Source organism: Diceros bicornis, chromosome 3, assembly GCF_020826845.1.
Source record: "Diceros bicornis minor isolate mBicDic1 chromosome 3, mDicBic1.mat.cur, whole genome shotgun sequence".
Lineage (NCBI taxonomy): Eukaryota > Metazoa > Chordata > Mammalia > Perissodactyla > Rhinocerotidae > Diceros > Diceros bicornis.
Genome location: NC_080742.1, coordinates 91,545,183 through 91,572,770, shown reverse-complemented (window position 1 = coordinate 91,572,770; position 27,588 = coordinate 91,545,183). Strand labels below are relative to the sequence as shown.

General features: G+C 45.4%; 1 protein-coding gene across 1 annotated transcript; it reads left to right on the top strand.

Annotated features, from left to right (window-relative positions):
* Window positions 1-4,655: 4,655 nt before the first annotated feature.
* Window positions 4,656-17,693, top strand: NOBOX (NOBOX oogenesis homeobox). The gene is made up of 10 exons (XM_058535212.1): window positions 4,656-5,439; window positions 5,564-5,697; window positions 11,219-11,789; window positions 13,353-13,929; window positions 14,319-14,425; window positions 14,763-14,875; window positions 15,142-15,227; window positions 15,451-15,682; window positions 16,035-16,315; window positions 17,060-17,693. The coding sequence occupies exons 1-10, from the start codon at window positions 5,095-5,097 to the stop codon at window positions 17,359-17,361; spliced, it is 2,748 nt and encodes a 915-aa protein (XP_058391195.1). The 5' UTR covers window positions 4,656-5,094; the 3' UTR covers window positions 17,362-17,693.
* Window positions 17,694-27,588: the final 9,895 nt, after the last annotated feature.

Here is a 27,588-nt window from a genome sequence, read left to right as displayed (position 1 = left end):
ACTTAGAGTTTTGAGTAATCTGGTATGTCAGAACCTTATAGACTGTTTTCTGACCAATGGGCTTGTTTTAGCCAATCATGTACAGACTTATGGACTCATTCTGTTCAATTCAGAGAGGAAGTTTTCAATCATTACTTAGCATAACTACACTGAAGCCCCCATTCTAGTGGATAAAGCTCCTTGATCCCCACTTCCACTTCCACCCCAGTTAACTATTTAGTGAATTTCTTCAGTGGTGTGTCTTCCCTTGCATGGCAAGCAAGTAAATAAATTCAGGTTGTTGTTTTTTCCTTTATAGTTCTGGTGGGCTTTGTTTTATTTGGTGACACACCTGATTACCCTTCCCCATCTTGATTATGGAGGTAGGCTTCCAAAATGTTTGCTCTTTCCTAAATTGTCAGCTTTCAAGAAGTGTCAAGAATCTTGAATCCCTAATATACATCATCTTGATTGCACATGTCCAAGGCAATTCAGGGGATATCTGAGTCATAAGTCTCTACGATACTGGCCTTCCATCATGCCAGAAGTACCCTGATTCCAATTCTCTCTCAGAGTTGAAGCTGATGCTTTGAAAATGATTATATTATATTAACTCCAGGGAACTCCCAAGGAATAACTTTTCCTGCACTCACTCCTCACAGAAATCAGTCACAGAACCACCATCTGTGAGAGAGAGAGAAAAACTACTGGCCATGAGCTGTGTTAATGGCGGGATGATAGCCTAGAAGCGAAGAGCACCTGCTCAGCATCTTCACTGATAAACGTCATGTAGAACACCTGCTTGACAATGGCAGCTCTGCTAGTCCAATTTTTATTCAGTTTTTCTTAATTATCATTCCCAAGTTCCTCAAATAAGCAAGCCAATGTTATCTTCAAAGAGCAAGATCATACACTGTGACAGGACATTCATTCATTAAGCAAACATTTGCCAAGAACCTACTACAAGTCAGGTACTGGGCTAGGCTGAGGACGAAAATGTGAATAAGATGTAGAGGTTATTATCCTCAAGGAGATTAGGAGACCTCAGTCAGGTGTAGAAGTCAAACTAAGAATCTCCATAAAAGTGTCTTAAGTGCATAACAGAGGCATGTCCTGAGTGCTGTGGGAACACAGCAGTAGCAATTAACACTGAGGTCTGGAAGAATTTAACAGACAAATTGAGACTTGAGTTGAGTCTTAAAGAAGAAGTGGAATTTGGCCAGATGGGGGATACGCTGGAAGGTCTTTCTAGGCAGAGACAAGAGCATGTGCAATATACTGAGGATGAAAGAGTTTGCATATGGTCAAGATTTGACAAATTACTTTGAATTACTGAAAGAGGCTGGAGTGGGGGACGGGGGTTATCATGAAGTCGGCTTGTAAAGGACTGACTGTGCAGCACTAAGGAGTTTGAACTTGACACTTTAGGCAGTGAAGAGCTAACTGAAATATATAAAGTAGTTTGTGGGCACTTCCACTCCTGGTCAGTATGGAGTAACAGACACCAGATTTACCCTACCATCTTAGACAAGTAAAAAAATGTACAAAATATATGAAACAATGATTTTCAGAACTGGACAACAGCCAATGCAGGACTGTCATTCCTGAGAAAAGGGAAACAAACGAGCTGAGCCCTACAATTACCCCAGCTTATTGTCTGGAGGAAATTTCCAGGTTGCAGGACAGGGGTTGGCCTTGCTGAGTTGAGGATATAGAATTGAGAATTCAGGGAGACTAAAGTGGCTAGAATTCAGAGGATGGAATACTGGAAAGGAGAGAACTACATGGAGAGGAGAGAGCTGCATCTAGAGAAGACTACTTCAGAAGAGACAAAGAGAGAGCTCCAGAGATCTCCAGGGACTCCCCTCAAGTCTTCAGCTGAGTACTGACCACTGCATGTCTATGAGGCAACTTCAATAGCTAGGAAAAACCAATGGAAAAACAAACAATCACTGGACTTCACAGAGGGCCAGGAATAGTTTGTATTCCTACAAGCCAGAGTGGAAGAACCTTGTGACACATGGTGTTGGGTGGGGTACTCAGAAGGTATTGCCTCAGTAGTAGGGAAAATTAGCCTTAGACTGAAGGTGCCTCTGGTTCTATGTAACAGAACTTAAAAGTGAGTCTCAAAAGGATTCAAGTGTTTCCAAGTAACAGAACACAAAGCAAGGCTCAAGAATATACATATAGGAGATATGACTATAGATAGATATCTATCTAGATACATATCTCCTATATATACAACAAGGGAAAATTCACAATGTGTGACATCTAATACAACATTTCCAGGTATGCAAAGAAGCAAGAAAATATGACCTATAATTAGGACAAAAGTATATTGATAGAAACAGACCCAAAAATAGTAGACAAGGACATTAAACAGTTACATAATTATATTCCATATACTCAAGAAGGTAAAGGAAAATATTGCATGTTAAGTAAAGACATGGGGGATATAAAAGGGAACCAAATCAAACTTTGAGAGATGAAAAAAAAATCAATGTTTTAGATGATAAACTGAATGGAATTAAGTGCAGGCACTGAAAAAGATAGAAAACTTTAAGACATAGCAAAGAAAACTCTCCAAAATGAAACACAGAAAGGAAAAAGCCTGCCCCCCACCAAAAAAAGCAGCATATAAAACATCAGTGAACTGTGAGACAACTTCAAAAGGATAATATAGTATAATTGGTGACCCTGAAGAACAGAAGAGAGAGAAGGTAAGACAGAAAAAAATACTTGAAGAAATAATGGAAGAAAAATCTCCCAATTTGATGGAAATTATGAATGACAAATCCAAGAAGCTATATGAACCCCCAGATGCATAAAAAAACTATACTAATGCACATCATAATCAAGCTGCTTACAACCAGTTATCAAGAGAAAATCTTAAAACCAATTAGAGACAAAAAAGTCACATGTGCAGAGGAACAAAGACAGGAATGATAACTGACTCCTCCTCAGGAACAATGCAAGACAGAAGACAGGGGACCGACACTTTTAAAGGAATAAAAGAAGAACTGTCAGCCTAGAATTCTATACCCAACTTGCAAAACAAGGCAAAATAAAGATCATTCAGACATATAAACACTGAAAAATTCAATCACCAGATTTTTACCACAAGAAACGTTAAAGGAATTCCTTTAACATGGAAAATGATATCAGATAGAAATCTATTTTAACCAAAGGAATGATGAACACTGGAAATGGTAAATATGTAAGTAAATATATTATTTTTTCTTATTTTAAAAATATTTTTAAAGATAATTGACTATTGAAAGCAAGAAAAATAACAATGCGTTGTGGGGTTTATAACATAGGTAGAAGGAAAATATATGACAATAACAGCACAAAGGACAGCCCTAACGGGCTGCAGCTCTGGCTTCTACTTCTCCTCTGAAAAGTCATGGCCTCTGGTGAAGATAGACTTTACCACAGAGTCACGCCAAGTCTCACTGTGTTCTCTACAACAAGCAATAAAACGCCACATTTTATCCCTGGCTTCTGAACTCTTCAGTTCTCAAAATGGCCAATACTTTCAGGAATCATTCCAACTTGATGGCCTTATCAAATACCTGTTATGTATCAGACTGTGAATTACCAGAAACTGCAATTTGTGCCATGAATCTGATAATCCTTTTTTCTCTTTTCCAACTAAAATGTCCGTATTATTAGTTCATTCATTCGTCTGACAAATATTTGATATTTATAAGCCAGCACTGTGACAGATGCACTGTACACACAGGAATACATCGGTCAAACAAACCAGTGTAGTTTCTGTACCCATGGAGCTTAAAATACAGTAGAGAAGACAGTCTATAAACAAACAAAAATATAATTACATGTTGTCTTAAAAGTTGTAACGGAAAAAAAGAGAAAATATTAGGAGGCAGGTGCTAAGTAGATAAAGTGGTCAAAGGAGTCCTCTTTGAGAGCTAACATTTAAACTGAGAACTGAGTAGGAATGAGCCAAAAGAAGAAAAAAAAGTTTCCAGGTACAGCAATAGCGTATGTAAAGACCTCCAGATGGGAAAAACTAGATATGTCTAAGGTGCGTGAAAGACAAGAATAGTCAGCTGAGAGTGGTAAACCAGAGCCAGATCATGCAGGGCTATAGTAAGAAGTTTTCATTTTCCTCTGTGTACCATGGAAAGTCATTATAGCGTAAAAATAGAAGAATGACATGGGTGACTTAATCTACATTTTAAGACTATCTCCCTTGCAAGTGTGTGGAGAATGGATTGTAACGGCACAGGAGTAGAAACAGGGAAATAAGTTTAGGAAGCTGTCACTGAAGGACAGGCAGGAGAGGAGAGGGGCTTGATCAGAGTGGTGACGATGACAGAAGTTAAAGGATTTGAGATGTGTTTTGTAGGTTGAGCTGGTGGGACTATTTTGGCAGTTTACACGTAAGCTGTGAGGGAGAGAGTGGAGTCAAAGGTGAGTCCACCTGGCTGGGTGATACAAAGGGACGGAGGACTGGAGGTGCGACAAATTTGTGGGTGGGAATCAGTTCAGTTTGATAAGTTGGAGAGGCATCAGTGCTCACCCTGGCTCATGAGCCCACACCAACAGAAAAGCCAAAGAATTGGGCCTTGGAGCAGTATCTCTAAGAATCCAGATCAGAATCTCTAAGAGTTCAGATCAGAATCTCTAAGAGTTCAGATGAGAAATTAGATCGCCTGACTAAAGCAGATGTATCTAATAATGTCTAATCCATCTCTAATTCCAAATATGGCTTTCCCCTCTCTGTTGCTCTTTTCTTCCTCTCCTTAGGACTGCTCTGAATGACAGCCTGCCTGAACTCCAGGTGGCCCCGTCACAGCCCCAGACTCCCTTGCACCAATTTAATAACACACGCAGCAACCTCGTTGGTAAGACAGAGACAATCAGAAGCTTTTTGCAAGCTGAAGACGGAGTCTAGTAGCCTATCCGGTTCTATCGCTCCCTTGTCTTTCCAACAAATTGAACGACAGGTTTTGCAGGCCTAATTATTTCTCGGGTAATCAATCTAGTCTTCTATCATTTCATCTCTCCGCCTCACTAAACGCAAGCCTATTTCCCCATTCCCTCCTCCATGCAAAGGAAGTAGCTCCTAGCTTCTAACCCACACTAATGATCTTGCCCTTGATTGATATTAAGCAAAAGGAGACATTTCAAGACAGGGCACGTCATCTTCAATTCCCAAGACCTGGAATTGTCACTCTAATGTTAGTGGACCTAAAAGTCTGGAGCCCCAGAAGGACGGAGAAGCCTGCTTACCATGACGTGCCCCACCTTTCACGCTATTCACCAGACCTGGAGGGCACCTGGGTCACGGGGGACAAGGAAGGCTTCAAAGCCCAGGAAGACATGCATCCATGTCCTGAAAGCACAAGTAGAACTGCGAGGACCACACTGTGGCCGGAAGACAGGGCTCTCTTCCCACACACTGAGGTCTCCCGGCAGAGCTCTTCCTTCTAAGAGCCACGACCCTACACCCGAACACCAGAAAAGTCTGTCAAGCCACTGGCAGAGGTGCTGCCCCACGACAGCAAAGGGGGAAAAAACACCTCGTACAGGGGTTTTTCTTCCTCTCACTAAGGCTGCCATGCCAGCCTGTCAAGTTAATGACCTCAGAATCCCGGACCCCTCCTTGATGAAACACTTAGCTGTACCCGTGCCAGCCAGGCTGCTGGTCTGTTTCTGCGCAGTGAATAACTTCATGGCCCCTCATGGGTATGGGGCTGTAAAAAGCCAGACCAGACCAATCACCAACTGGAAGAGACTTAACAAGTCTGTAAAAGAAAAAAAGAGTTACAAGCTTTATTTCAAATTTGCTTTTCAATTTTGAAAAATGTGGAGATTTACATTAAAAGTTTTCCCAACAGGTGGAGAATAGTTAAATTACAATATTGTCACTCAACAAATTCTGAAGACTTTGAAATAATAGAGGACTGTGCTTTTCATAGTACATGGGGGGGAGAAATGCTAAAAATTATGTAGAGTATAATTATAATCATAGAGAACATATACAAAACAACAATAATGGCAAAAATGCTATTGAGGAAATGCACCAAACTGCATTGTTGTTTGACGGGAAATTATATTTTTCCTTCCTAATCATTCTGTATTTACCAATATGTTCCTAATAAATTTACATTCCTATTTGAACAGAGACATAGTTCTTGTTTTACTTTTAAAACAAATTAGATATAAATTCTTCTGCTTGCTATCCACAGCCCTGTTAAAGGAAGAGGTATAATTTAAATCTAAATGTTTTTAAATTATTGTTAACAAAAGGTTAGTAGTGATACTATTCACAAAATATTATTTCTGTGAATTAAATTTAACCAAGTCCAGGAGAACTGAATTTGTTGTCAGAACATTGGGATCAACATTTTTTTTTTTTTTTTACTTTTTATTTTGAGATCATTGTAGATTCTCGTACAATGGTAAGAAATGACACAGAAAGATCCCATATACCCTTCCCCTATTTCCCCCAATGGTAACATCTTGCATAACTATAACACAATGTCACTCCAGGAAGCTGACATCTGTACAATCCACAGACCCTACTCAGATTTCACCAGTCTTGCACACATTCATTTGTGTCTATATTTAGTTCTATGCAATTTTATCTCATGTGTAGACTTGTGTGGCCACCATCACAGTCAAGATTCAGAACAGTTCCATCACTGCTGCTCCCTTGTATAGCCAAAGCCACCCCGTCCCCACCCACAGCCCTCCTCCCAGCTCCCTAACTCCTGGCAATCGTGATCAATTTTTGGTCGATGAACAATTATTGATCCCCCATGTGCAAATCACGATGCCAAGCACTGGAGGATTGTGATGCAAACAAGAATCAAACAGACAGTGCAGCCTAATGGTTAGGAACCTAGGGCGGGAACCAGACTAACTGGGTGCAAATCCTAGGTGTGCACTAAACAGCCGTGTGACCTTGGCGAAGTACTTTTAAGCTTTCTACACCACAGTTGCTTCTTCAATAAAATGGGGCTAATAATAGAGTCTCCTAGGGTTGTTATGAGGATTCAGTGAGTTGATGTTTGTAAAGCAAGTAGAAAGAGCCTGGCCTGAACAGAGATACTGTTAACACCTAAGAACTCACAATCCAGGGGAGAACATACAGAATTCAAATCAGGTCAGCCCACGCTAAATGACTTAACGTCAATGTAAACACAGCACAGTGGGAGGACATGGGAGGGACAACTCATTCTGGCTGTGGAAAGCTGGGATAGGCTTCACAGGAAAGGACTGGGCTTTGAAGTATGAGTAACACTTCAACAGAAATAAAAGGGAAGGGGAAGATGTTTCATAGAACAATGTGATCTGTGGCCCTGAGGCATGAGAAGGCAAGGGCCCTTCTGAGAGAGGATTGCAAGATTAGAACAAAAGGCTGAGAGGAGACTAGGTAAGGGGGGCAGGGGCTGGGGGGGTACCCACAGATGAGGTTCCAGGAAGTTGGGGCCAGGTCTCCAGGGGGTCTTGAATATAGTGCTATAATTAGCACTACAGCTTTGCAATCCTGAGGAAGCCTAGGTAGGATGAGCAGAAAGGAGCTCCACGACACAGGCGCATCGGGAGGAAGGAATGAGAATGGATGGAAGGTACTTCCTAAATTCCAAAACACACAACGGTGGTTTATTACTAAAAACAAGAGCAGCACAACCACACGTCTTAAACGTGGTCCCCATTCTTGTTAGAACCATAAAATATTGAGTGTTTGGGGCACAAGGATTAGAAGTTATTAGGCTAATTCATGCCAGAATCTGTCTTCTCCCTGCCAGGGCAGTTTCCACTTTAGCCAGGTGTTCTCAGTGCCCTTTGAGGGCAACCTCAAACCTTCCTTTTCTGGGACTTCCAGAGGAAGCCGCTGGGCAGAGACTTTGGCAGTTCCCGTTGCCCCTCCCAGTCACTGGCACCCTCAGCTTCGCCATCGGGGGTGGGGTGTTTATCTGATCATCTGGCCATTTGCTTCTTCAGGCTCAGATGTCCTTGTCCCTGAACATGTGACTGGCTTCAGCTACCCTCTGCCCTCCCCTGCCTTGGACGGTGCTTCTCCTCCTGGTTTCCTGGGCCCTACCTCTCTTTTGGCTGCCACTGTCATCTCCCTACCAAGGGCCAGTTCAGATTTTTTCCTGTCTTTCACAACCGTATTCTTGCCTCTCTGGTCCCAGGTCTTCCAACGACCTGCTGTCCCCTACGCCCAGGGTGGCACATAGGCAAAGAACAAATTACTTTGTGTTTCTGCTTTGAAAAATTTTCTCAATCAGATGCCTTCTACTGGTTATTTTTCTCATTATAGGCAGCAAGAGAGCAAGAACAAAGAATGCTTATTTCACTTAACCTAATTATATGATTAACTCTACATAGACTGAAAAAAATGATTAATTATATTCTTTAGGAGCATCACACATGTTTCTTTTTGTTCTGTCATTCTATCCATGAGAATAAAAAGATGTTGGAATAAAAGGCTCTTGCTAAGAGGGTGGCAGTGCTGGTTTTACAATTTGGCTCTGAAAATTAAGAAATCAAAAAAATAAAGATAAAAAACCCTTCCCTCTAAAGAAGGTTGAGCATATGAGCTAAATCAATATCTTCTTGTCCTCTCTATAAAAAGCAGTCTCCCTTCCCTACCTCCTTCCCTCCAAGTTGACCCATGAAACATGACTTTTAGCATTTATCATAAATACAACCCCTTCCCATCAAAACGCATCAAGGCATTCTCCCAAGCCTTCTTAGGCTAAATTCACTTGTAGCCATTAAATCAAATTTTCATGTTAATAAACAAACAAAACTATACCATTTGTAAAAAAAGTCACACAACAGTAAGCCAAGAATATCAAGACTGAGGAAGACAGACAGACAACCTGGGTTTTTCTGTCAAGCCCAAGCTCAACAAATCTGATTATGTATTTAGAAGATGCCAATACTTTCAGTTCCCTAAATCCAAGAGCAAACTCTTTTATACAGTTAGACCCTGTATCTTTCAAAGTTTTGGGTAAGGCTGGGTCCAGTCTATGGGTGACTTGAAATCTTTGCTTTTCTGACCTTCACCCAGGCAGAGGGCAACCAGTGAGAGGAAAGATCATTCTGCCAACATAAATGATGGCAGAAAAGGATGCTTTATTCTTAAATTAATATGCTAGGATAATCTATTATGAAATTAATTGTGCCCGATCTCAGTGCAGCAGACACCTCAGTAAAGGACAAAAGGTCACGTCCTTCCCCCACGCAGACCCCCACCCCCATCCCCATCCCCAGGATGGTTTTAATTGACTTTGTTTTTGAAAAGCCTAAGAGGGTCTCAAACTACAACATGAATAAAAATCACCTGAGGGGCTTGTTACAATGGCTATTTCTGGATCCCTCTCTAGACTTACCAATTAAAATTTCTGGGGATGGGGCCTGGGAGCCACATTTTTAACAAATTCCCTAGGAAATTCTGATCTGCGGGGCTCTAGGAACCCTCTTTGAGAAACACTAGGTCAAAAGACAATAAAGCTGGAGTACTGGAGCGTGGGAAGCAGGGGAGCCAAGGCTGCAGAGAAAAGGACCTGGCCCAGTGAGGGAGCTGGGTCTTGATCTCAGGGGCAGGCAAGGGCCACCCAGGGCTCTAAGCAGGGCTGGGACATTGAACATGCCTCTCCTTTTATCCTTCAGCTCATAGCTCGTGTCACTCTTCCCCCCCGCCCCCAAAGCCCCAGAAGATACTTGTACATCATAGTTTCACATCCTTCTAGTTGCTGTATGTGGGATGCGGCCTCATGGCCGGAGAAGCGGTGTGTCGGGGCGCGCCCGGGTCAGAACCAGGCGCCAGCAGCAGAGCTCGGGCACTTAACCGCTAAGCCACGGGGCCGGCCCTCGTGTCACTCTTTCCAAAGGCCTTACCTGTGTCCCTCCCCGTGCCCCCCCCCCGCAATCCTAGTCCTGGAGAGGCTCCTGCTCCTCTGTGCTCATGAGCCTGCGCATGCTTCTGACTTTCACTGACCACGTTGTACTGACATTGTCCATTTACTTGTGTTACTCTTCTAATCCCCTCCCTACCAGTAAGCATCTGCAGGCAAGGAAATGACTTGTGCACAGTGCCTGGCATACAGTAGGTGTCCTATAAGTGTTTAATCAAGCAGACTTGTATTCCACTTACAACCATGTCACCACCAAACAGTTCTGATTTCTCACGCAGAAAGCAACTTCACGGCCCGCCCCTCCTTGCTCACCTGGCCTAGAACGCTTCATACCTAGCTGAGAAACTGGGCCCTATTTCTAAACCCCTCGTTTACTGGAGGATATTAGTCTTATAGAAGGAGTTAGAAAGAAACGTCAGATGCCTAAAGTTTTGATCATACTGTCACGAAGTTAGTCCACTTATATTTTTATGTTTCAGAAAGAACTAAAACTCTTGCAACTCTCCCAAGTCCACACGGGTAGGCCAAGCCCCTCAAAGGAATTTATGGCACAAGAAAATGTACCAATAAGTGATTACAGCATGAAAGCATGTGGTGTCCAGAGTCTTTTACATCCTAAAACCAAAACACCTGGAATCCGTTCTGGACTTGTGCCCCCTCCCCCCCAGCTCCAAGCACCTGTTTCAAGTTGACCAGCACCTCCCACTCTTGGGCAGATGTAGGGAAGAGGCGATGAGAATTTTAAATTCTGAAACTGTTTTATAAAGAAGGCAAGAAACAGTCTATGAACTAGGAATCATAAAGATCACCCCTGTGAGAGCTCCCCTATGAGACTCCCCTTCATTCTCAGAGAATAAAACTGACATCAGGTGGGGGAGACACGGTGACAAATCCTTGACTAGCCGGTACCTTCTTGGGTTTACCCGCGGCCTCCCGTGCTTGCGCAGTTGTGTCCTTCCGGAGAAGTTCGCACCTCCTGGAGTTGACCTTGTAGTGGCTTCTTTCAGCTTGCTCTCAGTCACCGAGGACAGCTCTGTGCTCTAAGAACCTTCAATCAGTACGGGGGGCTGGGAGGCTCATGAACCCTGAGGCTTGGAGAAACTTCAGTGAGCAGCCGAGAGACAGATGGGACGCCCAGCGTCCGGGGCTCCCTTGATAAGTGGCTCCGGAGGTCGCCTTCCACAGTTCGCAGGGAAGGGTAGGGTCTCTGCTTCCAAGCCTCAAGCCACGACCAAATCCATTACCAACGGGGCCCAGGACCGAGCCTAGCCGTGGGAGGGCGAGCCTCCGGCCCCCCAGGAGGTCTGCTCCCGCCCCCCCCCCCCGGGGAGGGGCGCCGGCCCAGCCCCGCACCTGGCCCTCCGGCTGGCCGCGGGGGCGGGAGCTGCGGGCCTCGCCCCAGGCCCTCGGGCCGTGCAGCTGCCCCACGCGGCGGTCCCGGGGCAGCCTCGCCCGGCGCGGGTGAGGGGCGCGGGCTCGGGCTCCCCGCGCGTGCGGGCTCCGCACACCTGCCGGCCCGCGAGGTTCATTAGGCGGCGCCTGTGCAGCCGGGCCGGGCAGCCGCGGAGGGAGTCCGGGCCATGGGACCCACCCGGGAGCCCCGCCAGGAACCGCGGGGTGAGCGCCTGGGCTGGTCTGGGGGGCCTCTGGCCACACGGCCAGTGGGTGTCAGCCGACTCTAGAGCTTGGGGAGGCCGAGGGGCTGGGGTGGGCCAGGTGCTAGGGAGGCCCACGGCGCCGCACCCTCCATCCTTGGGGTTGGATCACTCTCCACGTGGAGGAGAAAACGCAGGCCCGGGAGTCCCAGGACCATTCTGGTCTAGGTTCCGACACCAGTCACCTTTCTTACCTGGGCGTATCACTGTAATATGTCGCATTTCTCGAGCACCTGCTGTGTACCAGGTTTGCTAGGCTACAAGCTCTCCTGAAATGCTGTAAAACCACTCTGGCCCTCCCCCTCATACTGCCACCTGGCCGTGCCCCTTCTCCCCTGTGGAGGCCTGCTCGCCCTCTCCACCAGCTCCAGGCCCCTCCTGCCAGTCAGGTCTAAAGTGTACCCTAGGAAACAGTTTGACAAAACACCTTACCCCACGACCATCCATCTTCCTTGACACATTGTTAGTCATTCCTTAGGACATTATATCTCATGCAATTTTTATTAAAATAACAATGGCTCTTAGTCACTGGGTAGCATCCATTTAAAAAGATTCCAATTTACTTGGAAATGATAAAGCAGCTCCTTGAGCTGAGGGTTCTGGGGGTCATGAATAAGTGGAGAGGTGAACTGGAGAGGGTTTGGTGAGCCTGGGAAGGACTCCGCATGGTGGTTAAGAGCGCTGTGCTGTGTGATCTGGGGCAAATTACTCAACTTTCTAATCCCTAGTTCTTCATCTGTTAGAATGAGATATTAATAGGCCTCCTCTCAGGGATTGAATGTATACTGTACTGGTCTTTGAGAGGTGCTTAGCATAGTGCCTGGGACATGGTAAGCTCCTGATGAACCAGTCGTAGCTGGAACCACTCATCGTCCAACCAACTTGGAGGATGAGTGATAGGACTTTCAGTGCCAGGTGAGTCACTCGTCCTTACCTGTAAAAGAGGGTTGGCCTCGGCCGGCCCGGTGGCTTAGCAGTTAAGTGCGTGCACGCGCCGCTGCTGGCGGCCTGGGTTCGGATCCCAGGCGCGCACGGGCGCACTGCTTCTCCGGCCATGCTGAGGCAGTGTCCCACATACAGCAACTAGAAGGAAGTGCAGCTATGACACACAACTATCTACTGGGGCTTTGGGGGAAAAAATAAATAAAATTGAAAAAAAGAAAGGGTTGGCCTGCGTCTAAGGCCCCTGAGCGAGCTTCTGCTTTGCAGGGAGGGGTCTGGGGGTGGGTATGGGGATGAGGAGGGTTGGCAGGGACAGAGTGAGTTCTGTGAAAGGTGAGGATGTTCATTCCTGTTAGCTCCTTTGATGTCCTTGCCTGTTCGTCTGGAGACCATCCGATCCTGCCTGGTCCCTGCTCTAAGCGATACTACCTGTATCTGCAGCAGGACCAAGATCCAGTCTGGGAACAAGCAGAATCTCCATCTCTTTCTTTCTTCCCAGTCCACCCCCTGTCCCAACATTTGCCTCTTAGAAAGACCTAAACAGATACCTGTTCCTCAAACTCCCATTCCTGGTGTCTGGAAAAAACCAGGGAGCTCACAGGGAGTGAGTGCTCCCCAAATTAGTCTCTCCTACCGTCTATGTATGTGTGCAACCCCTTATGGTTGCGTATATTTGCTTACATTTTTCAAAGCAATTGGATTATCTAATTTGCTCCTCACAATAGCCAAGTTAGGAAGGTAAGCCTGGAATTGGCACCCCATTTGATAAGTGGACAAAGTAAAGCTTAAGATCAAACAGGAGAGCAGTTGCCCAGCGGGAAGCAGCATATCCTCTTAGTCCAGGCTCTTCCTTCTCCCTGGTGCTAAGGTCAGTGCCTGCTGGCTCTCCACAGGCCAGGAAGGTGGAGGCAAGCCCCTGGCTGCTGGGCTGAAGGAGGAGAAACCACTGCGGAGTTCAGCCCCCGACCCTCAGGGTGCCCCGGATGAGGAACCACCCCTCTCCTGCGCTGTCTCCTGGGAGAAGAAGCCGTCAGAGGCCCCTGGAGAACTAACTGGGGCTGATGCTGGGAGAGTGTGCCATCCAACTGGCTCGGGGGCTCTCCACAAAGACAGAACTCTGGCCCCACCTAGGCCCCAGCCCCAGGGGGAAGGCTGCGCCCTCCCGGTGAGAGAGGTGAAGCCAGGGAAGAGGCCCTGCTCTCCAGCCCCCAATAAGCAGAAAAAGCCTAATGCCGTGGGTTTGGCCTCCACATCATCTCCTGGTGCCACTAACTCAGCCCATGGCACACACAACCCAGTGCCTTGTGGGTCAGGCCGGGGACCTTGCCATCTGTCCAACCTCCTCAGCACATTGGCCCCAAACAGCCACCACACAGACCAGAAGAAGAGGCCCCCAGAAGTGCCCTGCCAAGTTCGGAAAAAGACTCGAACACTATACCGCTCAGGTAAGTCCCTGCGAGTGAGAGGAAACCTAAGAGATCTGGTGTCATCTCCAGGGAAGGTGAGTTGTGCAGAGAACGGAGCCCCAGGAGACTCGACTGTGGGTAGTTTTGTCTGTCACCTTGTCCGGGATTCTTTCTTGACCTGTGGCAGCGCCACGGCCTCTGACCCTCAGAGGGGAAGGTTAGGTTGCCTCATCAGAAAGTGAAATTGGGACCAGGTCAGTACCTGCCACAAAGCCCAGGAGACAGAGGCCCCAGCCCAATGGGGAATTTAGTTGCAAGGCTCTGGGAAGGCCCTTGGGTTGAAGACAGTGGTCCCATCCTGAAGGCATCTGTCTTTTTTCTCTGCTGCCACATCACTGGTTGTTCTCATTCGAATTTTTTTCTTCCAGATCAGCTGGAGGAGCTAGAAAGGATCTTCCAAGAAGACCACTACCCAGACAGTGATAAGCGCCGGGAGATCGCCCAGACGGTGGGGGTCACCCCCCAACGCATCATGGTAAAGGGAGCTGGCCAACTGGTGAATCTACGGCTTGGAACTCTCAAAGAGCAGACCAAGTACCAGCGTCTCCCTGAATAGGGGTGAAGTGAGGTCTCGGATCTAGCTGTGTCTTTGCCTGTTTCCATACAGTTCCAGCCTTAGAATATTAGAAGAGGAAAGTATCTCAGAGGCTATCTCGATGAAGCTTTTTATAAAACTGATTTGACAGAGAGGCATTGGAAGCAAAGTGGTGAAGTGACGTTCTGAAGTCAGGTAGCTCACTTTGTGACAGTCAGGACCTGAGTCTTAGTCTCTACCCCATTTCTCAAGCTCTTCATGTGTCTCTCCCCTGCAGGTGTGGTTCCAGAATCGCCGGGCAAAGTGGCGAAAAGTGGAGAAACTGAATGGGAAGGAGAATAAGGACAGTCCTGCAGGGCCCGCCCCTACCCCTGCCAGCAGTCAGTTCAGGTAAGTATTGCCCCTCTTCCTGGATCCTCCCTGCAGGTGGGAGGTGGGGTCTAAGCTGGGATCCTGGGGTCTAGAAGGAGAGAGTGTTGGAAGGCTGGGCGTTGTTGGTTAGTGTTTAGAGGGATTTTGGCTAGATGGGGTCAGGAAGCTGCCACTGCTTTGCATGGAGGCAGAGTTGGGAATCCGGTGTCCTTTTCTCTGCACTGAGGCTGTGGTCTAAATCCAGGGACCACTCGACCTATAATCTTTATTCTGTCTGCCTCTAGCTCTGCAGCTGAGCTGCCACCGACTGTGCCCATGGACCCAGAGCCTGGTATCTTCCCTCAGGTGGCCCCTCTGGATACTCTTCCAGGTGAGCTGACCCTTCTGAGGGTTATCTGAGGGATATGGCAGCTAGGAAGACAGAGGGTCCTCTCTCGATAGATGTGGGAGTGGACCAAAGCTCTCCACTGTTTTGGACCAGTGGGGCCTCTTCAGGGGGACCCAGGTATGGCACACTTCTACCATCCAGCAATCCCAAATCTGCCTCCGCGTTTTCTTACTCTTAACAATGCTTCTTTGATTTCTGTTCCCAGAGCCGCCCATGCTGCTGATGTCTGACCAGACCCTGACCCCAACCCAACAGAGTGAGGGTGCTCAGAGGGTGGCGGTGACCCCACCACTCTTCAGCCCCCCACCGGTTCGAAGAGCCAACCTTCCTTTTCCCCTCGGCCCTGTCCACACCCCCCAACTGATGCCTATGCTGGTGGATACTCCTGACAGTGACAGCAGCCACAAGAATGGCCCCTGTGGGTCCTGGGGGACAAGGTATGGAATTTAATGGGTGTGGGCAGTTGAGTTATCTTGGGAGGGGTAAAGAAGGAGAAAAGAAAGATGAAGCTTGGGAGGGGAAAGAGTTAGCTGTGAGAAGCAGGGAGTAGTAAATGTAATGAGGATTAAAGGGATAAGTGGATTTGGGGTGGGAAGGATCAAGGATATCACAGAGGTAGAGCAGGAATGAGGGTGAGAAGCTAGGAGCAGGAAGAGGACGGAGAAGAGGCAGCAAGTCTGGGGTCATGGAGATGGGGAGGGGAGGGGAGGGGGAGGGACTTACCTATTGTGTGGTAGGAATGAGGATGCCACGCCTGAGCCTCAGGAAATACTCGTCTGTCCCCCACAGTGTCACGCCACCACCCACTTGCTCATACTTGGAAGAGCTGGAACCCCAGGACTACCAACAAAGCAACCAGCCGGGACCGTTCCAGTTCCCCCAGGCTCCACAGCCCCAGTTTTCATACCTGCATCCCTTCCCCTTCCACGTGCCCAGTTCACTGACACCTCCACTGCCAGAGGACTCTCTTTTCACATTGCCTTATGGCCCCAATGGGGGTACCTCGCAGGGCTACTTCCCAGGTCCTCCATCAGGGCAGATCCTGCTGCAGCCACCTGCTGGGAACATGAGTGAGTTGGGGCTGGAAGAGAAGGTGACCTTCGTGACTGAGGAAGGTGGGAATGGACAGAGAGCCTCATTCGCTGGAGGAAATGCTGAGGCAGGGCCGGGTGGTGAGGGAATCACTTTTTCTGGCCCCTGGTTGTCTCTGTGAAGCTCTTCTTCCTCAAGTGTCTTGGAGGCTGCAGAGCAGAGTGAGAATCGGCAAGAGAACTTTGGAGTTAGGAAAACCGAAGGGTGAAGTCCAGCTCAGCAGTTACTAGCTCTCCTGAGTCTCGGTTTCCTGGACTCTGAAATGGGAGTAATATTCCCATATCATAGAGGGATTTGGTGAGGATTAGAAACAATATGAGTGAAGTCCTTGGCACAGAGTAGATGGCAGCAATATTAGTATTCTGACAGGCCACTCAGATCTCTGCAATCCTGGAAGCAACCATCTTCTTAAGACTAAATTCCAGTAGACAGAGAAGAAAGAGGTGTCTGGTTGGTTCCTGGTCTGCTTGCTGCCTGTGTGAGAGGACACTTGGCCTGACCCATGGTCCACTTTGTGTTGATGTTCCCGAACCACAGGACCTCGAGTCAGGAGCGTGCCCGGTCCTTAAGGAGCACCTGATGCTGGGATTTCACCCAAACTTGCATGGGGTCCTAACCTGGGTTTCTGTGGAGGGGGGAGGGGACTCTGTCACAGAACATGTTGAATTGGGGTTGATATCTTTAATCCTGCCTAATCTCTCCTATGCACTTTGACCCCACAGGTACAGTCCCCTGGAATGACCCCTGCTTGCCAGAACTGCCCTTCCCCGGTCCCTTCTGTCCACCTGCTCTGGGGCACCCCCCAGGAGGCGATGGCCACTTCTCCGATCTTTTTCCAGCTTCCTGTGCTCAGGTTACGAGCAGGCAGCCTTCTCCAGGTCTCACCCGGCTGCCTGAAGGGGCCAGACCAGGAACTGGGCCTGTACTCGGCAAGGCCCAAGAGGAGCAGCCTGCTGTCTCTGTGGAGCAGCCCTCGGCACCCAAGGAGGTTCGAGAGGAAGACAAGAACAGCCATAGCCCCTAGTCATGGGGCTGAGGAGAGAAAAGAGGCTGCTCCGTGAGAGAGTGTTGGGGTGCCAGTGGGGAGATGGCAGTTGAAGTGTTAGGAACGACAGTGGATTCTGTTGCCTGGGGTGGAAGTCGGTGGATTCCCCCTGTGTGGGCTCATGTTGCTGGACACTGATTGGAGAAGGAAGAGGGCTGGCCCTGCCCTTTTCTCCACACCTCTTTATGGTGGTCCTGAAGACAGAGGATGGCTGTATTACTTCTGAATGTTTATCAGTTTGTGTTGTTTCCTTTCCTTGCTAGACAAATGAGCCAGAGTGTCCATTGTAAGCAATAAACTAGTCTACTCTTTGGTTTCTCTCTGTAATAATGTGTTTCCCCGCTCACAGTAAGCTCCATTTCCTTCCACTCAGCTGATTGGTTGGTTGATGTAGTCCTGTGCATCCTGGATGAGGTGTCCATTGGGCATGATCGTGTGGAGCCTGGCATCCTCCCTGGTCCCATCTCTCCTGCTGGGGGAGGAATTGGGCATCTTGGGCCTTGTCTTTAGTCCTGCCATTAAACCATGTTCTATTCCTAAACTCAGGACTGGACCTGAGCAAACTCAAGCCTGGGCCTCTCTGGTATTTGGGCCCTGTAGCAATAGGATTACAAGAGAAGCCCAAGGATCTTTTAGGTCAAGTCTCTCGTGTGTGAACCATAACTTATTTCCTCAAAGCTCTTTTTTGGGGGTTGGGGTAGGTGGGAATGAGAAGAGCGAGCACCAAGAGGAAGATGCTCTTATATATATATGTTTAGCACCCCACATCTGATGGCCCTACAGCACCCAAATAGCTAGGATTTGAGGGCTGTTGATCTAAACCACTGTGCATTTGGGGGGGTGTAGGGGGTGCCATTGTGAACCTCCAAATGCTATGATTATTGGAAAATATATATTTTTCAAAAACTTGTGTTATAAGCAATTATTATATCCATCACAATAGTTCCAGGGTTATGACCCATAAGAACTGAAAAGGAAAAATAGTTGGAAATGGAGAAGAAACTCCTTAGTCACACAAACACATGTCCATGTATCTGTGGAGGGCTTTATAGACCAACAGTATTTAGTAGTCCTGCTCTAGTATTCTAGCCATCATCTCTCATTGCCACTCAAGTATTGTAATAGCCAGGCTTAATTTAGGGATTAGAATGTATACATGAAAGTGTTAAATGTCTTGTATTATGACATATAACTGGGTCTTTTAAAGCATACATTTCACAGATCTTTTATTTTCACATTCTGGCTCATGAAGCCCACAAAATGAGCAGCCTAAAAGCAGACATGAGGGGAAAAGATGAAAGATGATAACCGTTCAATTATATGCTATTGTTCCTCTCTTTCCATCCATCACCACAACATCCTGTTGCTTTCAAAACTCCCTGGGGAGGCTGGATATTTTCTCCTCGAGATCTTAATTGGTTCAGGTTCTTGCCACTCAGATTAGTAGCACCCTGGTGTGGAGCAAATGCAACAGTGTAGATATCTAAAGCCAAGAACTGAAAGGTGATATACTTGAAGATCTGTGTTTACAGGCAACACTTAGATTAAAAAGTGTTAGACAATCTAATCGTATACTAAAAACAAAACGAGTTAATTGATAATTAAGAATGCATGGTAGACCAAACAAAGAGAAAATGGTGAAAACATCTTAGAAGCATAGAATCCTAGAGGTGAAAGAAAGCAGGCTGACAAGTCCAACCTCCTGACAAATGCAGGAATCTCCTCTACCCGACTCCTGGGGGAGGATCATTCAGTCTTGATTTTCCAGGGGATACTGCAGAGGAGGGGTGGCTAACCCTTACACAAGAGCCTATAGAATTTCTGAAAGCTTTAATTATTATAAAGTTCTTCCTTCTAGTAGGAGGAAGTGAATATTGTTTAATTGATCTGAGTTTTGCTTTCTCTGTGCTACAAAGAATAAATCTAATATTGCAAAGTCGTTCCTCAAAGCCTTGCCCTCATGTGGCTTGGTCTCCAGGCTCTTTACCACCCTAGATGCCTCTTTTCAAATGAATATGAGTTTATGGATGTCCCTTTTATGAGTGGTGCCAGAGATGAAACTTTGAATGCAGTCTGATCAACTGCATTGTACAGTGTGGCTGTCACCTCCACCAAATAGGACACTCTCTTTTCTTAATGTTTTCTAGAGAGGAATTGGCTTTATTTTTTGCAACCGGTTCATATTCTTGGCCCAAAATAAACTTACTGTCAACTACGACCCCTAGGTCATTTAACAGCAGCTGTTTTAAAGCAATTCTCTCTAATTTTGTATTTGAAGAATTGACATTTATATTGCTTCTTCAGTTTCATTTGGTTAATTTTAGCCCATTATTGAGCTTGTTAAAATGATTTGGAGTCCTTATATAACATTTTCCATTTTATGCAATTTTGTTCTCTCTCCAAATTTGATCAGTATGTTTTATACAATTTATAATCAAGTAGCTGATAATTAGTAAACAGAATATAAGGAAGTACACAATATTTTGATACCCCTCCTTGAAAATACTCCATTAATGAGCACTTTTTTGAGAAGAGAGTTAAACTAGCTAAAAGTCCTCCTTAACTATATTATCATTCATAATAATGGGGCCATTCTTTGCTATCTCCAGGATTTTAGAAAAGGATTTTGGGAAAACCTTTGCTGTATGACTCACTACAATAAAATATTCTCTTTATAGCACTGCAATAATTTAACGTTTTTGTAAACCTAAACATAATAAATGAGATGAGTTTGGCATGGCTTTTTCTTGGGGAACACTTATTGTCTTTTATGATAATTTTCATCTAAATATTGATAAAACATCTTTCAATAATCTCTTGTAGAAACTTATGAGAATATTACATTAAATTTATCCTCCTTTAGTTTCTACAAATCATCTCTTTGAAGATTAGAAAAATTCCCTCTGTTAAATCTTAGAGATCTTCTGCTCTGGAAAAAAAAAATAGAATTATTTAAATCAGCTACAAGACTCTTGTGTGGGTTTTAAGACCATCTTAAGTTTTTTGTCCAATGCTTTTAATTTCTGGACTATTTTCCGTTCTGGAGAAGACAGGCTACACTAGAGTCAAGTGCTTCTGCTCTCTTTATGTTAACATTGTAATGTCTGTCTCCAGGAGTATACAATTCTCTTTTCCCTGTTCTTCCTGTTCCAAGCGTGGTTTTATTATCATCTCTGCTAGTGTTACTGTTAGTATTGGTCTTGAGTATGTTTTGTAGCACAAGTTTCTTCTGGGCTTCACCCTTTGAGAGGTTATCCTTGGAATTCCAGTATGTGCCTCTTTTTAACTTTTACATCTTTTCAGCCCTTTTAAAAAATCTGAGCTTGTAGCCACATTGTTACCTTTTGGATGACTTCTTTCCTTCCTCATTATAATGATCTGGGATTACATCTGCAGAACTTCATTTTGCATAGTTCCACATCCCTCTGGGCCATCCTCATTTGGAGGATAGTGTGCTTCTCACCATTAGCTCTCACTTTTCTTTTGGTTGTGGTTGGAGTGAGGGAGCCAAGTCTCTGCTTGCTGGGAAGCCACAGGCAGGGCGCTCCTGTCCTTAGATCTCAGGGCCAGCACATTTCAGCATTCCTTCCACCTCACCTCCACCCCCGCCCACCCTGCCCCATCCTCTTGATATCATCACCCTCTCAACAGCGCATCCTCAGGGCTTTGCAGTTGGCTAGAGTCTTCCTTGCAGACTCCGGAAAAAAATGTGTCTATCCCTCCAGCTTAAGCTTTCATGATCACAATTTTTCCACTAGATGGCAATCTAGCACCAGTTTCACTGTGGCCTTAAACCATTCTGGGTGTTTACAGTAAGAAAGCCCATGCTGGGGGCCGGCCGGTGGCTTAGTGGCTTAGCGGTTGGGTGCGCGCGCTCCGCTACTGGCGGCGAGGGTCGGATCCCGGGCGCGCACCAACGCACCGCTTGTCCAGCCACGCTGAGGCGGCGTCCCACATACAGCAACTAGAAGGATGTGCAACTATGACATACAACTATCTTCTGGGGCTTTGGGGAGAAAAAGGGAAAAAAAAAAGGAGGAGGATTGGCAATAGACGTTAGCTTAGGGCCGGTCTTCCTCAGCAAAAAGAGGAGGATTGGCATGGATGTTAGCTCAGGGCTGATCTTCCTCACACACACACAAAAAAGTCCATGCTAATTCTTTCTCCAAAACGCCCTAGAGCCACTAATATCAGGTTCAAACATAGTGAAGTCATTTGGGTTGTAGCTTAGTTTGCCAGATAAAATATAGAATGTCCAGTTAAATTTGAATTGCAGAGAAACAACAAATGATTTTTCAGTATAAGTATGCTTTCTGCAATATTTGTTGTCCTGTATTTCTATTTGCTAAATCTGGCAACTCTAGTTGTAGCGCTCTGCTAAGGATCCATGATAGCTTTGCAATTCAGACAGAGATGGTCCAGGAGTCGGCCTCTGTATCTCTACTCAACTTTCTTCCAGTTCAGCCTCCTGAGCAGTCCTGTGTTCATTGCATAAACCCAGTTCATTTGGTACTCTCCTCCCTCCTGCCGTTATAACCCTCCATTCAGGCTCCACACTGGTCTAAAAAAATGCTCTGAAATCTGTTGGATTCCTATTATATTTTCTGTTCCTGTTAGCTAAATTTTTTATATTAGTTATTTATATATTTCCGAGATAGTCCATTAGAATTTATTTTTAAATGTATATTTTAACAACATTTGCATAAACAGAACACAGGAAAACAGGCTGCAAAAGATAATTTGGCCTTTGTTGATTCCACTCCAAGTGAATAGTCTTGATTAATTAAGAGTAAATCTGACTTCCGGGAAGTGAGGCATCTCCTTCATTCACCCGGAAGTGGTGTTATTTTAGTTTAAGGGACAGTCTGGAAGGTTTAGTATTCTTATATTTGTATTTTAGTTTACACTGCTCTTTTAAAAATACTCTTTCATTTGAGTTTCATAACAAAGTCCTGAGAAATAAAGGCAGACAATCATTCTGTCATTGGATGGAGATTTACAGGCATCCACATACTGAGTGAACACAAAGATAAATAAAATGTCTTTCCAGCTGTCAGGGAACTGACTGTCTTGTGGGGGACTCTGACAACACAAATTACCTGTTACAGTACAGGGGGCAATGCCGTGCAGGACCAGCCATGAGAACAAAGTGTGACAGAAGTCCAGAAGGTGGAGCAGCCGTGTCTGCTGGGGCTAAGAAAGCTTCAGAGCTCGAGGCATTACGCATAACGGAAGAGTAGAATTTGGAAAAGCAGGGAGGGGAGGAAAAGGTGTTTCAGGAAGAAGGTATAGTGAGTGTAAGCACATTGAGATTGGAAAGACGATTAGGGACAAGTTCAGAGTGGCTGGATTTGTTTGTAGAAGAAGCCATTGGAGGGACTGTGGTGAAAGATGAGGTGGTGAGGGGAGAGTAGGAAAGGCCTCAAACACAATGCTAAGATGTTGGAGCTGTATTCTTTGGGCGATTAGAGAGGCACTGGCAGTTTTAACTCAGGGGCATGACTTGACCAAATTTGTATTTTAGAAAGACAAATGGAGATGGCAGGGCTTAAAGAGGAGATGGAGGGAAACGAGACAAGACTAGTGAATTAGTGTAAGTGAGAGATGATAAGAGCCCAGAGTAAGGCAGTGTAAAGAAAGAAGAAGGCCAGATCTGAGAAATATTTAAGAGCCAGAATTAGTATAATGCAATAGAAAATTACTTGAAAGGAATTGAAGAGACAGAGAAGAGGACAAAGACTTCAGTAACTAAGAAATGCTGACAATCGAGAAAGGAAATAATGGAGATGGAGCAAATTTGGGGAAAAGAGACCATTTTGTTTGTGTATGTTGGGGCTGAAGTTCCTGTGGTTTCTGGGTGGACATGGCTAGGGAGAAAAATATGGAACTAGCATCTGTGAGAGAGATAAGGACTAATGGTTGCCGCTGGGCCTCTTCAGCATAGAAAACACTAGCGGAGATCAAGGGACCACGCCAAACTGCTCAGGAAGAGCAAAAGAAAGGGGGTTAGGATGGACTCACAGAGACACCAATGAAGAAAAGGAGAAAGGGGCTGAAGGAAAGGCGGCGTTGAGATGGGGAAGGAAAGGCCTGACAATAGAGGAGGAGAGAGCTGGAGGAGCCGGATGAGGCAGGAATCAGAAGCCCAACTAGGTCAGTCAGTCTGCAGAGGAGGTTGGACAAATAATTGTGCAAATTAGATATAATTATCTCAATTTACAGAGGAGGACACTAAGGCTGAAATGATTTCCTAAGAATGCCTTAGCCAAGTCTAGATAGAAGTCTTCTGAGTTCATTTTATTTTCCATCTCACTAAATGCAGATACAAGAGTCTTTCTTCCTGAATGCCTATATCATTTAAAAAACTGAAAGAGCCTTAACAGGTCAAAGGCTATTAATGATAGCCAATTTTGTGTGTTTGTGTGTTTTATGAGACCCCATGAGGACCTGAAATAGCTTACTTACCTTACCCAGAAATCGGTCCTCAGACAAAATACTAATGATGATGATAACCATTTATTTAGCATCGATTGTGTATCTAGCTCTCTAATAGGTAATTTCATTTCACAACAATCCCATAAGGTGTTACTCATTTGACAGGTGAAAATCTGAGACTCAGAGAGGTGTATTTTCCCAAAGTTACAAAAGACATAAATTTTGGACAGGACGTAACCCTCTGTCAGGAGGTGCCAACTCCAGGAAGCAATGTATTTGGATAGTTTTAAAGGGAGATAATAAGGAAGTTCAGAAGATGGGGGTGGGTGTCATCAAACAATGGGTGTGATCTAGACTAGATTTAGAATCAAATCCTTCCAAGACCCAAGGCTTGTATTTAAATAAACACTCAGTACTGTTTAGTTTGATTTAAAAAGAAGTAGGGACATTGTTGTGAGACAGAAGAGGGAAGAGAGAACAGTGGTGAAAGGGAACAGGAAGCTGCATGTTCCAAAACTGGAAGAGGAATTGGAACATATGAGAAGAACAGTCAGAGGGAGAAGTGAAGTGTGTGTAGGGGCAATGTGAAAAAGGGAGGGAGGTGGAGGGGGTGAGTGGGAGCTGGGTGGCCAGGTGGGGGCCAGCTGTGACAAGACTTATTGCCTGGCAGATAATAAGAAGGGTAAGGAAGATACAGCCAAATTTGAGATTGTTACAGCGCCCTCCTCCAGAGAGATTGCAGGTGAAATCTAGGAGTAGATAGACCAACGGGGAAGTCATTCTCTTGTCCAGGAATGAGGTGTTGAGACTAAAATAGTGGTAGAGAAACAAGAGAGAAGCAATCAATGTGAGCAATGCTAGGAAGAAATCAATGGAATAGAATTGTGTGGGTAGGGAGGAAAGAATGTCAAACTGAGCCTAGGTTTTAGAGCCTAGGCATCTAGGAATATGGTTTACAAAATATGGAGGTCCAGAGGAGTTGGTTTCTGCCTCAGCATTATAGCTTCTGCATCTTCATTTGTAGCTTTCACATTTTGTTTCTTAGTCTCATTACTCTGGTCAAGTTGCCTCAAGAACATTCCTCCTGCCACAGTTTTATTATCTGAGAATGGAATTTCCACCCACAGAGATTCCATGGTCCTTTCTGATGCACTTTCACCCTGCTGCTGCTCACGGCATTCTTTCCATCTAATTCTATCCGATGTGTCCTCTCCTACTCGGCTCCCTTGCCCCAATCCATATTCCTGCAGCTTGCCAGGGACGCAATCTGTTTTCCAGAGTTCCCTTCTGAGCTACCATCAATAACAAGCATATAATGTTTCCAAGCATTCCAATTTGCCCACTTCTTTATTTCACCTTCTTGCTCATTACCATCATGCGTTGCTTAATGACAGGAATAGTTCTGAGAAATGCACCATTAGGCGATTTTGTCGTTGTGCGAACATCATAGAATGTACTTACACAAACCTAGATGGTGTAGCCTACTACACACCTAGGCTCTATGGTACTAATCTTATGGGACCACTGTCGTATATACAGTCAGTTGTTGACTGAAACGTCATTATGCAGTTTGTGACTGTATTCATTTTGGTTTGACTTTCTGTTACTTCCTATAACTCTTAATTATTTGAATTGGTGAAATCAGGTATATTTTCTTACCCAGTGAACTAAAAAATGTTCCCAGAACCAATTTAAAGGACTACTGTCAAATGTTTTAAAAAAATATTTTATACATTCATTTTCCTTCATTTTCAGCTGGAAAACTCTTCCTTCATCTTTTTTTTATTTGTTAATGCCGGTATGGTTTTATTTCAAGGAGGAAGCCCAGTTTTTCTGCATAAATTCTGTCTTCTAGTAAAGATCCTCTTGTACTTCTCTCCCTTAAATCTAAACGGCCACCTCTTTACACACACACACCCCACATTATCTGACTCTCCACTTCTTTAAGGCCCTACCGTGCAAGGATGATGAATGGCTGCGAAAACCACACCTCACCTTTGTTTCCAGTCTGTTGCCTGGCCGAGCTCAATTCTATCACCCAAGCCTGCTTATTAACAATTCCACAAGTCTGACCGCCAGCTCCTCACACTCTCTCAAAAATAACCTGCTTATACATATTCTGTTTGCTCAATCTTTGCATTTTATGACAAGTCACCTTCAACCTCTTGTGATGAGCACAAACTCAGCAAACCACTTGCTTAAATTCTAGAGGTGAACATCAAGCTGTTCTAATCTGTGGTTTATAAGTGGCTGATTGACATCAGGCAAATGATCTCCCTCCTCCAGGCTCCGTTGTGACAAGTGAGGGTGTGAGACACAAAGGTCTTTAGAGTTCTTTCCACTCCAACAGTGGATGATTTTCTCATCCCCACTACAAGTTGGGCTCCATAATAAAACATTCTAAAACTGGCTAGATGCGTCCCAACCTTCTGCATTTTCATCCCATTGCCTTCTGCATTTTCCTGTTCTCCCTAGGACTATCTGCTTCTGTGATGGCTAACGTCTCTCTTGCTGGATTTGTGGACTCTACCATAGTATCCTATGGTCTATCCCTCTCAGCCACCCTTTCCAGAAGAGTCTAAACTTTCTCCCTGGCGTTCGGGAGCCCCTCAGTCTGTGAGCAGATTTAGAACCTCCATCTCACTCAGTGCAATCAACTGACCAGCTCCCACTCTACTTCTGGATTTCCATCTGCATTGTTCAGAGATAATTGCCTCTTTGAAATGCTCAGGTAAACTGCCAGGAAGATATTTATCTGCCCATTGGAGCTCCTGGGGAACTTTGTGGGCCAGACTGGCCCCTCCCTCTAGAGGCTCTGCCCTCAGGCCCATGACTCATTCACCAGGCAGCAGGGATCGGTAGTCACTCCCACCCTCACTGGCTTGCTCCCTTGGAAAAGTTTACAGCACACACCAGCCCAGCTCCTTTCCTCCACACATTTCCCGCTCACAGGCCACCCAGGAAGCATAAACACCGTTGTCCACTCACCTGCCCTCCCTGAGTCTTCTTCGTGCCCATAGCCTTGTTTTTGCAATGTTGCCTGGGATTCTGCAGACTGAAGGGATGCTCTGCCTCATCTTCTTTCAAGGAAGAGGCTAGAGAAATTTCCACTCCATAATTGTCATTTAAAATGGGTGGGTCGGAAGAAGTGGGTCAAAAACTATTAAGTATAGAGAATATTCTAAGTACATTTGAATCATCACTGAGTGTGGTATCTGTTTCTCTTTAGCTGATTTACTTGTAACCTTTGGCCTCTCTGCACACCTGATTTCAGAGTTAGAAGATTACATTAAACAGCAGGCTGGGAGTTGCTGCAATCATGCAGCTCCTGAGTCATGTTTATAGCAAATGCAGCTTTGGGGTCACCGAACTGGGTGAGTGATAGAGCCGAATCACCAGAAAAAGATATGTATGTAGAGCTTTGAGAAACCATGTACAAGCACGTATCCATCTCAATGTGTCCTGGGGTGGGTGGGTTAGGAATAGTTGTGTCTATAAAGGCGCCACTGTACCAAAATACGGGATTTCTAATTTTACCTCCTTAAGAAGAGGTTATAAGGGCAGCACCACTGAATACTTAAAAGCACACAGACTATTGTGGGTAGAGCAACATGGGGTCCAAAAGGGCATGGAGTTTATCTATGTATGTGAAAGAAAGGGAGCCATCGAATGTAATTTCTTTAGATTTTCAGACTTTTAACGCCTACTCCAAATGCTAATTTAAAAAAAAACAGGCATTATAGGACCCAAATCCATTTTATCTTGTAGCAA